The 18622-nt window shown below is 34.7% G+C and overlaps 1 protein-coding gene and 1 pseudogene across 2 annotated transcripts in view; one reads left to right on the top strand and one right to left on the bottom strand.

The window, feature by feature from the left end:
- Positions 1–304: 304 nt before the first annotated feature.
- Acsl3 (acyl-CoA synthetase long chain family member 3) overlaps positions 305–18622 on the bottom strand; it is a 74300-nt gene continuing 55982 nt past the window's right edge. For both annotated transcript variants that reach the window (XM_047544645.1, XM_047544644.1), the window contains 7 exons: positions 16022–16161; positions 14700–14872; positions 13505–13579; positions 12220–12411; positions 10703–10817; positions 8936–9093; positions 305–1903 (listed from right to left, as the gene is read on the bottom strand). In XM_047544645.1, coding sequence (XP_047400601.1) covers positions 1746–1903; positions 8936–9093; positions 10703–10817; positions 12220–12411; positions 13505–13579; positions 14700–14872; positions 16022–16161 — 1011 coding nt within the window. In that variant the 3' untranslated portion in view covers positions 305–1745. The remainder of the gene's footprint in view (positions 1904–8935; positions 9094–10702; positions 10818–12219; positions 12412–13504; positions 13580–14699; positions 14873–16021; positions 16162–18622) is intronic.
- On the top strand, positions 16373–17311 carry LOC124979848 (heterogeneous nuclear ribonucleoprotein A1-like; annotated as a pseudogene).

Here is an 18622-nt window from a genome sequence, read left to right as displayed (position 1 = left end):
TTCACTCATCTGAACAATTATTATTCTAAAGGCAAAGCATCAGGAACAAATGCTTCCATCCACCCTGGCCTAATTTTTAGATCACAGCATCCTCATATAGAGAAGTTCCATTTATTTTCTTTCTTATTTTTACGTTTTTTGGCATTTTCCTAAACATTATTAAAATTTAAACTATGACAAGAAAAAAAGCATCCAAAACACAATACAATTACAACACAATACAAGAAAAGTTGAAAACAAAACACTGTATTGCACTGTCTCCAGATACACTGTTTTTGATGTAACCCCCAACCACCGGGTCTTAGCGCCTCTCAACACACCCACTACCATGTGAACAGATTTATGTTCATACTTTTTCTTTTTTTTTGCCTTTTACTGCCTAAAGTAACAGAATCAAGAAAATAGCTAGTCTGACAGGAAAAATGTGGTGCTTGTGATGTTTTTAAATCCTAATTTGAGCATATAAGTGATACTATATTATCAATATCTAGAATTAACAAGACAAGCAATACATATGAAAGACTACATATAAGTAATTTTTTTGAGTCACAACTACACTGACATGAAAATCTATAAATCAAATCTTAACTCTCCTCATTATAAAGCTAAATTCTCTTGTATCTTCATGAGAATGCTATTATCAGAAGCATTCTAAATTACTTCGTTTTCTAGTATAGAAAGTTGCTTTTTCGTATAAGCTACCACCCCTGAATGTTTCTCTCTCTCTCTCTCTCTCTCTCACACACACACACACACACACACACACTCTAAAACTCCTAGTTTTAAAATTAATTATCTAGAATAAATGTAGAAGACTTTGGGGTAGAATAATTTTCCACAACTAATGTGTTCATGTAGACAACTAAATGTACATATGGCCAAATAAACAATTTCTATACTTTGTTCTTAAAATTCTACCTTGTCTTTCAGAATTGCTCCCATTTAACTTTGGGTATTTTCCTAATTTCAACAGCTAAACAGAAAACACTGTGATAGTGACCTACTAGAGACCAATTATCACCTGGTGCAGCACTTGCTGTGTTGTCTCTGGCACTACTAAATCATGTCCCTCTCTACTGCTAATTTGTGTCATGCAGCGCCAACCAAACTACATTTGTTCCTAATAAAAAGTAAATATATAAAGAAGACACTGTCAGGCATATATTCACAAGTTCTCAATTTCTTAAAACATACATATGGGTATATTTATTTCTCTCAAATGCATACAAGACAATAATTACACAGCAACAAATCTTTCATCCAACAATGATTTGATTCATAAGCATTTGAAATTTACATAATTTCACAATGATACCCTTGTATTTTTAAATACAATAAGTAAAAAAGCCCCCCAATAACCAATTCTTATATTTCCTATTTATCCTTCTATACATCCAAACTTTAAAAAGTTACAAACTGAACATTATACAGAACATATAAATCATGTTTAAAAACTTGAGGTTTTAAAATCACTTCTTCCCCAATCTGATTCAGAAAAATTCTCCTACTGACAAGTACAACTGTAGGTGGTAAATTGGAGGAGGGAGAAAGAAGAGACAGACACAAGTTTGCTGTCTTAACATTTTACTAATCTTGTCAGTTAAAAATGGTGATGTCATGAGAAAGAACAGTTTAGGCTTAATATGAGGAATGGAGTTTGCCTCACAATTTGAGACAGGCATTTCAAGTATTTTCCTATTTGATCTGAGCTCACTGTTAGCAAACTGATGCCAAAAGGGAATAATTTACTTTCTTCCATACATTCGTTCAATGTCCGCCTGGTAATGCGTTTTAAGCTCTTTGCGTTTCAACTTGAAGGCATCTGTCACCAAACCAGTTTCAGGGGTCCATGGTTCTGGGCTCAAACGAATTTTTACTGGAATTTCAAATTTTTCCAGACTTGCTGAGATGATTGAAAAAAAGATTTAAAACAGCATTAAAGATGTATAATTAAAGTTCTTAGAAAACAGTTTAACTTTCCCAGTGGGATACCCACCAGAATGCCCAAGCAATAATCAGCCCATGAATCTTTGCTGTGGAGAAGGCGGGAGGCAGGACCCAGGCGAAGGGAGTGGGTGCTTGGGCATCCGCTTGGCGGACTCCATCCCGTCTCCAAATCCTTCCCCCCTTCCTCCGTCTCCCACTCTCTCTTTGCATTCCCCAACTGGCATGAAGTGACAAACTTTCCTTCACCACACCCTTCTGCCATGATGTTCTGCTTCATCACAAATACAAAGCAAGGTGAGCCAGCTAACAATGAACTAAAGCCATGAGCCAAAATAAATCTTTCCCCTTTTAAAGTTGTTTTTCTCGTGTATTTTGTTTGTCATAGTGACAAAAAGCTAGCTAACAAATACATAACACAATTTTTAAAAAAGGTGAGGTGGACCCCATAGCACACACCACAGCAACTCAGGAGGCTGAGACAGGAGGATCCCAAGTTAAGAGGACAGCCCCAGTAACTTAACAAGACCCTGTCTCAAAATTTTAAAAAGGGGCTGAGGATTTATTTCAGTGGTAAAGCTCCCCTAGGTTAAATCCGTAGTACCAAAAAAAAAAAAAAAAAAAAAAAAAAAAGAAAAGAAGTTGTTGCAAGTGGTATTATCGGTAACATTAGAGGAGCAGGAATATAAAATACAATTTTATATGCGATTGCAGATAAGCTGATATCAATATGCTATAAATTCAAGACATTTTAAGTAGCTGCACTGGTAATCACAAAGAAATGAGACATTATCAAAACTTGTCACTAGAGAAAAAAAATCAACAAAAGAAGGCAGAAAAGGTGTATAAGATATACAGAACACAGATAACAAAATGGCAATAGTAAGTCGTTCATATCAGTAATTACCTTTAATCTAAATAAATTAAATGCCCAATTACAAGACACAGAATCACCAAATGGATCTCTCTTGCATACACACACACTCAAAAGACTCAACCATTCAACTACCTGCTGTCAACAAGAAACTTACTTTAGAGCTCTAAAGATACACCTGGGCCATAAGTGAAAGGATACAGAAATACATACCATGGAAGTAGGACCTGAAGAGCAAAGGGATGGGCATAGTTACATCAGACAAAATAGACTAAGATAACACAGTCACAAGAGCCAAAGGACATTATATAATGATGAAGGGTCAGTTCTCCAAGGAAGATGTAAGAAATGTGCATTCTTCTAAACTACATGACACATTCTCTAAGACCACCACAGGTTAGGACACAAAACAAGCCTGAACAGAATTAAGATGACTGAAATTATATAAAACAACTTCTCCAACCACAATAGAAAGACACTAGAAATCAAGAGCAGATAGAAAATGGAAATATATAATTACTGAAATTAAAAGGAGAATCTCAAATCAACCACTTAACCTTACACCTCAGAAAACTACAAAAAAAAACCCAAAATTAGCAGAAGGAAATAATAAAAGCTCAAACCAGAGGTAACATGAAAGATGACAGGAGAAAAGATTTTTAAAGATTGATTTTTTAAAAAGATCAACAAAACTGACAAACCCTTAGAGATGATAAATAAAATTAGAAATGAAAATCGTATCCAACAAATTGTGATAAACTAGGAGAAATGTAGACTCCTAGAAACATGTAACCTACCAAGTTTGAATCGTAAGAAAACAAAAATCTGAATAGAACTATAATGAGATATCAAAGCAGAATCAAAAACCTCCCAGGAAAGAAAAGCCCAGGACCAGATGGTTTCTATACTATAAGAAACACTCTCATTCCTTAAAATGGGGTTTTATGATGATCAGTCAAAAACCCAATATGCGGTTATAAAATAACCTCACAGAGAAGCATACGAAAATGAAAGAAACTTATTGCTCACAGTTCCTAAAAGGAGAAAGGCCATGTCACCCAAGGGAAGAATGTGGTAGGAGCTGAAGCAGGCCCAACCTAGTTGGCAGGAGTGAGACTATGGACCTGTGCACAAGTGCCTGTTTTAGGAATCAAGGTAGACTACATAAGCAGTGGGCAGGAGGGTATTTCACAAGCGCTTTTGAATGTCACTAGGTCACAGCTAGGGGAGGGCAAAAAGGGGAACTTGTAATAGGGACCAATCATAGCACACTGGTGCAACTGGCTGCCTGAGCAGGCAGCTTGGACTGTTTAAGGGATAATGAGACATCAGGAGAGAATATCAAGTTTTAAAAATTTACAATACAGTTTCAATGGAGAATTCTACCAAACATTTAAAGACAAAGTATACCAACCCTCCTCAAATTCTTCCAAAGAAATAAAGACAACAAAACATGACTAAATTCATTCTATGAGGCCAAAAATATTCTGACACAAAAACCAAAGACACAAGAAAACTACAAATACCCCAGATGAATACTAATATGAAAATCCTTAACCAAATGCTATCAAACTAAATTCAGGGCTGGGGATGTGGCTCAGTGGCAGAGCGCTTACCTAGCAAATGTGAGGCACTCGATTTCATCCTCAGCACCACATAAAAATAAATAAATAAAATAAAGCTTTTGTGTTCATCTACAACCAACCAACCAAATTCAATAGCACATTAAAAGGATTATATACCAGGACCAAGTGGGATTTATACCTGGAATGCAAGGATGGTTCAATGTATGAAGAAAATCCACTAATGTTAATATACCAAATTAATAACATGAAGGAGTAAAAACCACGTGATCATCTCAGTTAATGCAGAAACAGTATTTGATAAGATTCAATCGCCTCCCCTGATCAAAACACAAACTAGGAATAAAAGGAAAATAAAAAGGAATAAACCTCAACATGATAAGTCATGTATGAAAATCTTACAGCAAATAGCATATTTAGTGGTAAAGAAATGAAAGCTTTACTTCTAATATTAGGAATAAGGCAAGATGCCCATTCTTGCCACTGCCATTCAACATAGCACTGAAAGTATTATGATGTACTAAAAAGATAAAACTGGATCCTTAAGTTACACCAAGTGTAAATTAACTCAAAATGAGTTGAAGACCTAAACCTTAAGACTTAAACTATAAACCCTAGGGGGGAAAAATGGGGAAAATTTCACAACACTGAACTGGCAATGATTTTTTGAATGGGACACTAAAAGCACAGGCAACAAAAAACAAAAATAAATTAGTTAGACTACATCAAACTTCTGTATGTCAAAGGAAATAATCAACAGACTAATGAAAAAAACCTATAGACTAGTATTTATAAACATGTATCTGATAAGGGGTTAATATCTATCATTTATTTTTAAAAATCTACAACTTAACCACAAAAAAGACAACCTAACTTAAAAATGAACAAAGAATTTCAAGAAACAATTCTTGGAAGATATATAAAGATGATAAGGCATATAAAAAGATGCCCAACATAACTAATCATAGGAGAAATGTAATTCGAAATCACAATATCATGTCCTCCCTATTAGAATGGCTATTATTAAAAAGTCAAAAGATAAACAAGTGTTAATGAGAATGTGGAGAAAAGAGAAACTTATACACAGTGCTGGGAATATAAATTAGTAGTCTTGATGGGGGTGCCTCAAAAAATTAAAAATAAAACTACCATGATTCAATAATCTCATTTCTAGACATAGTTCAAAAGAATTTAAAGAGATATTTGAATACCCTATTCATCACACTATTATTCACAAGCACCCAAAAGGTGGAAGCAACCCAAATATCCGCTGAGAGATAAATGGATAAGGAAACTGTAATATGTACACAGAGTGGAGCATGGTAAGTCTCACAAAGGAGGGAAATCCTGCTCCATGCTCCTACATGGATAAATCTTGAAGACATCAGGCCAAGCAAAATAAGCCAGTAGCCAAGGAACAAATAGTCTATGTTTCCATTCATGAAAGTCAAGTAGCCAAAATCATAGAAACAAAAGTGGAAAGGTGGTTGTCAAAGGTAAGGGAAGGACAAAAGGGGAATCAGTGCTTACTGGGTATTGCCTTTCAGTTCTGCAAGATAAGAAAGTTCTAGAGATCTGCTGCATAATAAATAAATTTAGCATTACTGAATTCTACACTTAAAAAATGGTTAACATGGAAATTGAAAGTTATGGTTTTACTACAAATTTGGAAAAAGGAAATGTACTAAAATTAAGGGCATAAGATACCTTAGGGGGGAAAAAAATCTAAAACTACCTTGTAAAAGTAAACACAGAGACAACAAGTTTTGAATCGTCAAAGATTAAAAGTATTTCAGGAGAGGTTTCCAAGAGGGAAAAAAACACACAAGCAAGATCAAGAAGGCACATATCCTAAGACAATGTGGATGGAGCCTGACACTACAGAAATATGCGAAGACTATAGAGTAAGTGCTAGATTTTTTTTTTTCAAACCAGTCAACATTCTACTCTATGATCCAACTCAAAATTATCTTCTTCAGTATGTACTGATACCATCTAAACCTGTGCTTTAAGAAATCACACACAGCAAAACTGCAGAGCAGGCTGGAGAAATGAGGACTCTTAACAGCTATGATCCTTCCTCATTTAGTTATGAATACTCTTACTTATGTATCATAACACTCTTTAATAGTGTCAATGTTATATCACAGCATATAAGTTATAGGCTAACGAAGGACAAGACTAAAAAATCATCCCAGGAATTTGCATCTCCTTCTGGGAAAAAGGTTAGTGTGTTTTCAGTTGTAAGTAAGATAACTATTCTTTTAGGCAAAAGTCTAACTTTATTATTGCCTTTATTTGGAGACTCTGATTTAAGTAGATACACATGAATATATTGTGATGGTCATTTGTATGTTTCAACTGCCTATGCTAAGATGCCTGGTTATTCAATTAAACACTAATCTCTGTGTTGGTGTGAAAGTATTTCATACACTCCAAAAACTCTTACTGGGCCTGATTCAATCAGTGTGATGGGCCTAAAGCAAAATGAGACTTCTCCAAATAAGAAATTCTGCCTTTCAACAGTGGCTTCAGCTAATGCCTGAAAGTCCAGCCCACCCTTTCTCATAGAGTCTGTCCTATGGATTTCAGGCTTTGCCTAGCAAGTCCCCACAATCACATAAGCCTATTTCTGGCAATATATGTCTTAATAGGTATATATCCTAATGGTTTTCTGTTTAAGAATAAAGCTCAATCCCTTCTTTATATTATATATAAAATCCTATTCAAAATAGAGGAAAGACCTAAATAAAAAAGCTTAAACTATAAAACTCTTAGAAGAAAACAGGGTATGTCTGTGTGACTTGGATTAGGCAATAATTTCTTAGATGTGAAACCAAAAGCAAAAGCAAGAAAAGAGATAAACTGTACAACAAAATTAAAAACCTGTGCTTCAAAGAACCCCACCAAGAAAGTAAGAACACAGAAAATGGGCAAATATTTTTGCAAATCATATACCTGATCATCAACTTGCATTTAGAATACGTAAAAGACCCATACAAATCAGTATTAAAAAAATAAATAGCACCATTAAAAAAATGGAACAAGAATCTGAATAAACATCTTCCAAAGAAGATACATGCCAATGATCACAATTAGCCACCAGAGAAATGCCAATCAAACCACAAGAAGATAACACTCAGGGCAGCTAGCATCAAAAGAACGAACAATAACAAGTGTTGATGAGGATGCAGAAAAATTACAACCCTAATAAGCCCATTTGGGAATGTAAAGTAGTGGCAACATACTGGAAAAGACTGGAAAAAAAGTATTTTAGAAAATAGTCTGACTATTCTATTCTTCACAAGGGTTTAACTATAAAGCTAACATGTCAAATTGATCCCACTCACAGGAATCTATCCAAGAGAAACAGACATCATCTATACAAAAGCCTGAACCTGCACATTTGTAGCAGCATTTCTCACAACAGTCCAGAGTGGAAACAAAAGAAATGTCCACCAATTGATGAATGGATTAAACAAAATGTGGCATACATCCACATGTTTATATAATATGAATACAACATAAACATTTATATAACATAACATTTACGTGTTATATATATACACTTATATCAATAAAGGAGAATTAAGTATCACTGATACATACTATAAAGGAGAATGACGGCTAATGGGTATGAGGTCTCTTTGTGAGGTAATGACAATGGTGTTGAAACTGTGGTGATGGTTTCACGACTTGAAACATTTCATTATACACATTAAATGGGTGAGCTGTATGGTAGGCTCATTATATCTCAATAAAGATATTAAATATAAAAATAAGCAAAAGGTACATCATGCTTAGTTTTTAATGTTTGGGTATTTCACTTTATTGAGAAATAATATGTCTTTAATGTCAATTAATTAATTAAATAAATTTAGCATCGGTTCAAAGTTTTATGCTACCTAAAAATTATCTTCAATCTGATACATTCTAAAACATAATTACAATTGAAATAAAGGGCCAGAATAGTGACTCCATTTCTCTCAATGCAAATTTACATTTCTCATGATCTTGCATGACATACTCAAACTAAAAAATGTAAGTTTGTATTACACTTAATGCTTAACTCAAAAGACACTACTACTTTTACCAAATCAACAATTTTAGCTTTGGACCAAAAGAAAAAAAGAGTACAGAATATACCAATATAGTAAACTGTCAATACATTAGCAATGTATAAAATTCCAAAAGGAGTTTTGGACCTTTCACCATGGCCTAGAATGGTTATGAAACTAAGCAGAGCCCTGAAGAACAGCTCAATGGAGAAAGGGCCATTCCACAAAACAAAGGTTATAATGATCACAATATTAAAGAGACATGCACATCAGTTTGGTGGGAGAGGATGATTTGTGTGTACAGTAGGAAAGCTGAAATGGAAACTGGTAAATATATATTCTTCTACCTATTAAAAGTAGAAATGGTTTCTAAGCAGGAAATGATGTACCCAAACTTCTATAACATGACAGGTTAAACGGATGGGAAGTATACTCTTCCCATCTCAGTTCTTAGATTGGTTTAACAGAACACTCACCTGAAATAGCAGCTTCAGAAAGCACTTTTAGGACCTCATTTTCCATTTCACTACTGTTACACAGCTCCTCCCAAGTCCCTTTAAGTCCTTTCTTTCGAGCTAGTTCTGTTAGTTCCTTTTGATTTGGCACAACAAATCCAATGACATAAGAATGGTAACTGAAATATATAAAGGACAACAACCAAAAAACAACATGGTATCATGTGTTAACTGATTACCTTGATATTTTACAACTAAATCTTTATTATTATTTTTTTTAAATGCATGTGACAGCCCATCTGTAATCCCAGCAACTCAGGAGGCTGGGACAAAAGGACTACAAGTTGGAGGTCAGTCTCAGCTACTAGGTAAAATCGTCTCAAGATAAAAAATAAAAAGGAGTGGGAAAGCAGCTCAGTGGGAAAGCAGCCCTGTGTTCATTCCCTAGTACCAAAAACAAAACAAAATGAAACCAAAATATGCTTGTGCCATACTTAGTATGACATATTTATTGCATGCAAGAGTCAGTTTTACTGTTTGATTCATAATATATTCCAGGGGAAAGTTTACTGTTAAAAAATCTTAAACTGGCATTCCATGATAAATTCCAAGTATACATTACTGATATGAGTAATGCCAGGCACAGCTTTTCTAAAAGAAAATTTCAAAAAAAGAATTTATCTTTAAAAAAAAACAGTACTTCATACGAACAGGTAAAAAAAAATGTAAAATCTGACAAATATTAAGAATTGTATCTAAAAAAATTGGCAGCAAATCAAAATGTGATTACATTCATTTTCTTTTAGTATGAATATCTGTATTAACTGAGGAACTGAGTATGCACAGAGGCAGATTTTTTTTTGAAGACTATAAAATAGTAACTGGAAGAAATGGCAACAGCATCAAGAAGGGGAGAATAGTTGTGATAATTATCATATAAGTAAAATCCAGATCAGTAGTTTCACTGAAGAAAATACTAAATGGCTAATTAAAGGGTAGAATCATTTATAAGTCAAGGTACAGCTTGCTCAACTAGTCAAGTCTTTGTAAATATTCCAAAGTTGTAAATACGCTGAAAACAGAAATACTTCCTGCCTCAAGCATTTCAAATAAGGGGTATTCAACCTGAAATTCATTCTTAACTTGAGCTATACCCCAAAGTCCATTTCTAAATTGGCTTTTCTGATACCTGATTTTCTTTTTCCAATTATGTCAACAGCTATACCCACAAAATATCTTATCATTATAATATCACTCGAGAAAAATTACTCTGTGCTATAGTGTTATGAAAAATGCAATCGAGAGTTCCAATCTAAAATCCCAACACATTTCGGAAGAATGTAGATCTGAGATTTTAACTTTAAATCCCCTTTCCCAACTCTCTGTATCATCTGGACTGTGCTGCAACAGTTTAGGTGGGCCGTTCCTAGTTCCACCCACGAGCCAGGGTTGAAGCAACCTGGAGGTGAAAGCAGGGTGCTAACCACAACAGAGGACCACCTGCTGACACTTCTTTACTCCCCCAACCCCTTTCTTCAGATTGGTTCTATGACGCTTCCCTAGGCAGAGATGGATAATTAGCAGTACCAAGGCACCCAGAGGATTTTATTTTCTTCTACTTTCTACCACATAGGATCAACTAACAGTTGTAAGGAGAAGTGTTCCCAGAAATCACAGAGGAGGGGAAGAGTTCTTAGAATCCTTTGACAGAGAGGTCCATGCAGGCTGAAAATGCTTAAGGAATACCCAGTGTTTTCAGAACAAACAGCATGAAGTCCACTTTCTTACCTGTTTGCATATGCACAAATGTTATCTATAAGTGGGAGATTCTTCAAGGCTGCCTCCACTTTCCCAAGAGAAACATATTCTCCTGCCTGCAGTTTTACAAGATCCTTTTTACGATCTGGGCAAAACAAAGGCAGGGAGGGAAAAACAATGAGAATACTAATAACATCTTTCACACATGTAAATACTGGCCACTCCCTGAATAATATGCTATCAAATTACTTAAAACTTTGCTAAACTAAGCATTACCAGTTATACTAAAATTAAAAACATAATAAAATTAGGCCCTAACTTTTATACAATTAAATGTCCTCTTAAAGAAAAATAATAAATTTCTACTTAAGGGACCCCATCATGATGGCTTCAGGAGCATTCTGAATAGGTATGTTCCTGGTATTCGTAGGTACCAGGGAGGCAAAGAAGAGATGAAAAATGCCATCAGGAAGCTCTCATTCTGTCTGAACTAAGTGTTAGATCTCTACAATCCGCAGATTCAGAAATACTCCTGCAAGTGAAGCCTGAGCTGAGTCTCAAGGCAAGAGTGAGAGGTAGCCAAGTGGAACAGCACTGGCAAAGGCCAGAATCTGGTCAGCTGGAATTACTGCAGCACAGGGGAGAAGGGAAACAAGCAAGAGGTAGGAGGTGAACAAGGGTCATGCAACACAGGCACCCTGAACGGAGCTTCCAGCAGCCTTGGAAAGATTTTAAGCAAGAAAATGATCTGGCAAGGTCAGTGGTTAGTAACCACAGTGTCAGTGAGAGGTATGAGGAAGGGTGGGGACACAAGTAAAGCAACAGAGAAGAACAGAGTGGTGGGACAGTGAAAGAAGGAAAAAATAAAAAAGTGATTCTGAAGCACATCTCATAAGCTAACTCAGTGGACTATAGAGCAGTATGGAGAGCTTGCTGAAAGGAGAGTCTCATCAGGGCTTCTAGTTAGCATGACCAGCATAACGATGCCATTAACAGAAAAAAGTCCCTAAGAGGAGAAGTCGAGGAAGGTATTTTTCACACCATATACACAAATACAGACCACACACAAATACAGACCACACACAAATACAGCATTGGAACTGCCAGAATTTCTTTCATTTAATTGGGCAAGGCATCAGACAGGAAAGCCTGCCCAATAATCTATAGATGTCAATTCACAAAAATGAGCATTCCCTACACAAGCAGGAAAGAATGGTAAAGTCATCTAAGAGTACTGCTATTGAACAGTTTCTGAGACCCCAAAGTCTAACCTCATAAGTCCTTAGTCCCTACGAAAAATGTTTTTATATTTCAGAGATGGCCTAGCAGACCACACCAACATGACACAAAGATATACCCCGCACTGAGGGCAGCTTCTCTAAACACAGTACTCTAGCATAAGCCCATTTTAGAAACATTCACTTTCAAAAAAATATCTGATGTAAATTTATGATTACACAAATGGTATGCCTTTACTCCATGTACAAACAGAGAAACAACATGTATCCCATTTGTTTACAATAAAAAAAAAATATCTGATGGCTTACCAATAATCTTCAAACAACCATCAGGGTCAAACTCTCCAATGTCTCCAGTACAGAGCCACCTCTGCCCATTTTCATCTTCGAAGAAATCAGCTTTTGTTTTTGCTTCATTTTTGTAGTAACCCATTGTCACATTTTGGCCACCAATAAGAATTTCACCCCTGGGGTGTGGTTTATCAGTATTAAAGTATCCGCCTAACAAACAGAATAATTTATAGAATTAATTCACCATTTTTATCCCTATATGTATCACACAAAAATTCAAAAACATCAGTTTCCTAATAGGAATACTTATTTTGATCTAGAGTTCCCACAGGAAACAAGGCAGACATGGAGAATGAACGAAGTTTATCAATATAAAAACTAGGAGCAATATTTCAGTTGCTTAACCCTAAGCATTTATGCTTTTAAGATACTATTTACAATGGGAAAAAAAATATGTTCCAAAATCAATATCGTCCATCTACTACATAAATTACAAATACTATACAAGCAAATTGTTTTAAAGTTTCTATCGTCTTAAATGGCATGCTAATAAAGCAGTAAAAGTACTATCAAGCATTAAATAATGCAACAAATACGTATAAAACTAAATTAGTACATATTTAGAAGATTTATTCTTAGAGAAACTTCAGACTGACTCCAAGCTTAATTTTATTGAATATTTTCATTAATTCTGCTAAAAATAGCTGAAAAAAAATGACATTGGAGTCTTAGAACTGATTCATCTTTACTTTGAATACAAGAAATGTATGTCCCAATAAATCATAGGCAATTTTTACACTTTAATATGATCAAATAAATTTTTAAAAAGAGATTTGTACTTTCAAATCTCTTGTTTGTAGAAAAAGCGACAAACTTATGTGGAATTATACTAAAAATTTCCTTCTAATAATTCTAAGTTGAAGACCTCAGGGAATAGGGAAAAAAAAAAATGTAAAACACCTAAAGGGATTAATTTTATGATTTTGCTTCTATAAAATAATGTTATGATCACTCCTAATTTATCAACATTATACATTTAGTACATTTCTCAAGTTTCTGCCATAATCTTACTTGTATTTATGTAATAAGCAAAATTAAAACAATTATAATTCCCCAGAATTATAATTTGAAACAAGCAAAATAAACGTACCCAATAGTTCTGAATAAAATTTAACTATTTTAAAGAATAAAACAGAGTGCCTGTGGGTGATTTTGTATTCTAAAACAATAAAATTAAATATGCTTCTAATTTTAAAATTTAATCTTATAAAAAATTAATGCTCTAGTTAAAATCAGTTATTACCTTCCTCCCAGTTCTTCAATTTGATTTCACAGCAAACTAATGGTGCTCCCACTCTGCCAGTATTGTAGTCCCACACTAAGATGCAAAGAGGGAAAAGGTATTTCAGAACAGTAGTTAATGAGTTGATTTTTCTAAATTATTAAAAACGAAAAGCTTAGACAGCCCCAGAGAATCCCAGAAAGCAAAGCTGCAAACTGATGAACCACAGGCTGTGAGGCAACACAGGTATACTGTTGAACCCATAGAGCTTTATGGCAAACTCTGAATTATTAGACACTATTGTGACTTACCACAGCAAAATGTTTTCTCCACGAAAATCATTCAAATATCAGAAATCAAAGACGTATTTATAACATAAACTGATACTGATTAATAACACATTCAGCTTAAAAAGAGAGCAATTAAGGATCCACAGAAGAAACCACATGAATATATTTATGATTGCTTGTTTATGTCTTGCAAATGATATTTATAAGTTTCAAAACCATATAAAATATAGAGAACACAACAAAGATACAGAAATATTAAAGAAGTACTCCAAAGTATTTAAGATCTAAGAGAGGTAGAATAGAAGTTCTCAAGATAAAGAGGGGATAAAACTGCTCAGTTAAGAGGTTTAGCCTCTATCACTATCTAGAAAATGCAAAGTACCTTCTTTTAGTAGTGGGAAGCAAAATAACTCTCTTCTATGAAATGCAATTCACCAGTGACCACAGAACAGGTAGTAGAGACCCTCCTCAACCAGGACATTGTGATAAATTCTGGCATTATATTGTCTAGACCTGAATCTAATCTCTCTACACTTACAAAGACTCCCATAAACATTTCTCAATCCGTGGAGTCTTAATACACTTACCCAAACAACTAGAAAAAAGACAATCCAATTTTTCTAGAAAGAAGAAATTTAATAACTGCTGTAATAGCTTCTTTTCCAGAATGTTACTTTTTAATATTACATATCCCATAGTTTAGTATGAAAAATTCTTCTAAATGAATTACTGACTACTGATACTTCTACTATATCCTAAAAACCAATAATAATAATCACAATATCTGGAATTTGTCTCTATTCTGCTACACAAAAGCTTAACTACTCTTCTTTCATATAGCATAGAAAACAAACAAACAAAAAACCCTAAAGTTGTGCCCCAGCCTCTGATGGCATTTCAGGAGACATTAAATGGATGACACTAACCTTCTGTAATTGTTCCAGCCCCGGTTGATTCAGTGAGTCCGTATCCCTGACCAACAGGACAGCAAAAACAGATATTCATGAATCGCTGTGTGGTTGCAGAAAGTGGAGCACCGCCACACAATAAAAGGCGAATATTTCCACCTAGCAAGCCTCGAACTTTGCGGAAAACAAAGCTAAAAAAAATTAATCAGAGAATCACAGGATTTTAAAGCTGAATGGGAATTTTTTAAATCTTTAGACTAATCTCTCCATTTTGTTATATGAGAGTTTAAGATTAAGTTACCTATCCAAATTTAGGAGAAGATGTATGGCTTCCTCTTAAGAAATTTTCAATATTTGAATTCAAAATTGTCAGATTAATTTTATAAAGTAAAGGAAATCCGTTATAGCCACAGCAATTTGTTATATCAAATGTGTGAAAATATATCACTGTTTACTATGTTAATACTAAACAATCTTGTATCTTTATAAAATTATTAATGGTAAACAAATCTTTTGCCTTAATTAGAATTATATACATATATGAATATAGCAATCTAACTCTTTTTTTTAAAAGTTCAGTAATTCAAGTTTTAAAGTATTTGTTGCTTTTTAAAAATCTGGCAAATTATTTCAAATGAATAAAAAAATGCAAACACTTTATTGATATATTTCTGAAAATACACTTTAGAGAGGGTTTACTACACCCCAATTTAAAAAAGGAGAAGGTGGAGTCAGGGAAGTAGCTCAGTAGTAGAGTGTTCGCCTAGCATGAGCTATTAATACCATGGGTTCCATCCCTAGCTATGTACAGGATGGGGGTGAGGGATACAGAAAAAGATAAGACTAAGTGGCAATCCATTTAAAAAAGAAAAGTTAGATGAACAGACTTTCCATAGCAACTTCTATATCTCTCTAAAGATAGGTAATTAAAGTAAGGCAGGAAAAAAAACCTTACAAAATATTAAATAATGTGAAGCACCTAAAAACTGTATTTATATTCCTATAAAAATATTTTGAACATAACAGTTTCACATTCTAATTTCTAACTATTTGATAAGAAAACCATATATCTACTGAATAGAGGTGAGAGTTAAAACTGGTCATTTAAAACTTTAAACAAAATATTAATTATACTTAGTTGTCATTTTATATTCATATTGAAATAAATATTAAAACAAAGATAATAAAGTATATCATAAAATTTAAGCATAATATTCAATACAACAAAAATCATACATGAAAATTTCAAATTCTTATGCAGGTGGATTTTTCAAGAGTTCTTTGACTTTTACAAATAGATTTATTTCTCACAACTATCACATTAATAACCCTTCACTTACCTGTCACAAAGTGGAGTACTATGCCCTTTGGAAATCTGTTCCATTTTGTAATTATAGGCCAGAATAAACAGATTCCGTTGGAAACTACTCATTTCATTTACTTTATTCATGACATTTTTGTAGATCCGATCCATGATTTCCTACAAGTATGAGTTAATAATCATATCACAGCTGCCTTATATATTTAAATAACAACTAACTGATATTTCTATCAATATTAAGATATTTTTAAAGACATATTCTATCAGGACCGAATTTTTAAAGAGTCACAATTAGCTTTAAAGTGAGATTTGTACGGCCCGTGGATGCCGCAGAGAAAGCATCGTTAAAGTCTTTGTTCCTGCTGCCATCATGTCTAAATCAGAGTCCCCTAAAGAGCCCGAACAGCTGCAGAAGCTATTCAGCAGAGGGCTGAGCTTTGAAACAACTGATGAGAGTCTGAGAAGCCATTTTGAGCAATGGGGAACACTCACGAACTGTGTGGTAATGAGAGACCCAAACACCAAGAGTTTTGGGTTTGTCACTTATGCCACTGTGGAGGAAGTGGATACAGCCATGAATGCAAGACCTCACAAGGTGGATGGAAGAGTTGTGGAACCAGAGAGAGCTATCTCAAGAGAAGATTCTTGAAGACCAGGGGCCCACTTAACTGTCAAAAAGATCTTTGTTGGTGGCATTAAAGAAGACACTGAAGAACATCATCTATGAGATTATTTTGAACAGTATGGGAAAATCAAAGTTACTGAAATCATGACTGACAGAGGCAGTGGAAAGAAGAGGGGCTTTGCTTTCATAACTTTTGACGACCATGACTCTGTGGATAAGAATGTCATTCAAAAATACCATCCTGTGAATGGCCATAGCTATGAAGTGGGGAAAGCCCTGTCAAAGCAAGAGATGGCTAGTGCTTCATCTAGTCAAAGAGGTCGAAGTGCTTCTGGAAACTTTGGTGGTGGTCGCGGAGGTGGTTTTGGTGGAAATGACAGTTTTGTTGGTGGAGGAAACTTCAGTGGTCGTGGTGGCTTTGGTGGCAGCCGTGGTGGCAGCAGGGATGGCTACAATGGATTTGGTAATGATGGAAGCAATTTTGGAGGTGGAGGAAGCTACAATGATTTTGGCAATTACAATAATCAGTCATCAAACTTTGGACCCATGAAGGGTGGAAACTTTGGAGACAGAAGCTCTGGACCTTACGGTGGTGAAGGCCAATACTTTGCCAACCCACGAAACCAAGGTGGCTATGGCAGTTCCAGCAGCAGCAGTAGCTATGGCAGTGGCAGAAGGTTTTAATACTGCCAGGCAACAAAGCTTAGCAGGACAAGAGAGCCAGAGAAGGGACAGGGAACCTACAGGTCACAACAGATTTGTGAACTCAGCCAAGCACAGTGGTTACAGGGCCTAGCTGCTACAGAGAAGACATGGTTTAGACAATACTCGTGTATGGCACTGTATTTGTGACTAATTGTATAACAGGTTATTTTAGTTTCTGTTCTGTGGAAAGTGTAAAGCATTCCAACAAAGGGTTTTAATGTAGACTTTTTTTTTTTTGCACCCATGCTGTTGATTGCTAAATGTAATAGTCTGATCATGACGCTGAATAAATGTGTCTTTTTTAAAAAAAAAAAAAAGTGAGATTTGTGCAAATAATTTTTAATAGAACTATATCTAGATATACATATGAATAATAAAAAAAAATGCCTTAATGCAAGAATATACCTTTAGAGATTGCTTATATTGCTTTGCTTGTTTATCTTCTTTATTCTTAACTAAAAACTAAATTTACAAAATAAATGAACAACTATTTGTAATGTTTTTAAAAATCTCCTAAACTTATCACATAAATATATAGACATACCACCTATTTCACTCACAAAAAGACCACAGCATTTTTTATTTTATTCTTCTGTTTTGTTTGGTTTTGGTTTTTAGTTCATGCTGCATCCATGAAATTTTCTTGTCTGAATTACATTTTGTTTTAATGACAAAAAAATTTGTTTTCCTTTACAATTTTAAGTTATATAACTTCTAAGTGAACTAAGAATTTAAAGCAGGACACTACTTAGGAAATTATAATTATACTTAACGCAAATTCCAAAACTTTTGCCCATTTACATTTGATTTTGGAATAACTATATAATACTACTTGGTCTGAGCATTCAAGTACCCAACACTCTTTTACAAGCAAAATCAGAGAACTACAGGAAGCCCACATGAGGAATAGACAGAAAACTATTGCTGTACCATATCTATGATCTTATTCCCAGATCCTCTCCACTCTCATTATAATTGGATACTTGGTGCTTCTCAGGTAATTCGCAAAGTTGGAATAGTGTCTCTGTCACTCTTTTTGGTGACTCAGGCTTTCTGAGGACTCAGGAAGTAATTATACAATTTGTGTAGATAAAAGTGGCCTCAGGCTGGGGCTGGGGCTCAGTGGTAGAGTGCTTGCCTGGATTGTGTTAGGCACTAGGTCTGATCCTCAGCCCCACATAAAAATAAATAAATAAAATAAGGTATCTCGTCCATCTACAACAACAAAAAAAGTGTCCTCATACCCTTCCCCTCCTATCTCCTGTTGTGCTTTAGGTTTCTACTAATCAG

The sequence above is a fragment of the Sciurus carolinensis genome, chromosome 3 (assembly GCF_902686445.1).
Source record: "Sciurus carolinensis chromosome 3, mSciCar1.2, whole genome shotgun sequence".
Taxonomy (NCBI): Eukaryota; Metazoa; Chordata; class Mammalia; order Rodentia; family Sciuridae; genus Sciurus; species Sciurus carolinensis.
This window is presented reverse-complemented; position numbering and strand designations above follow the sequence as displayed.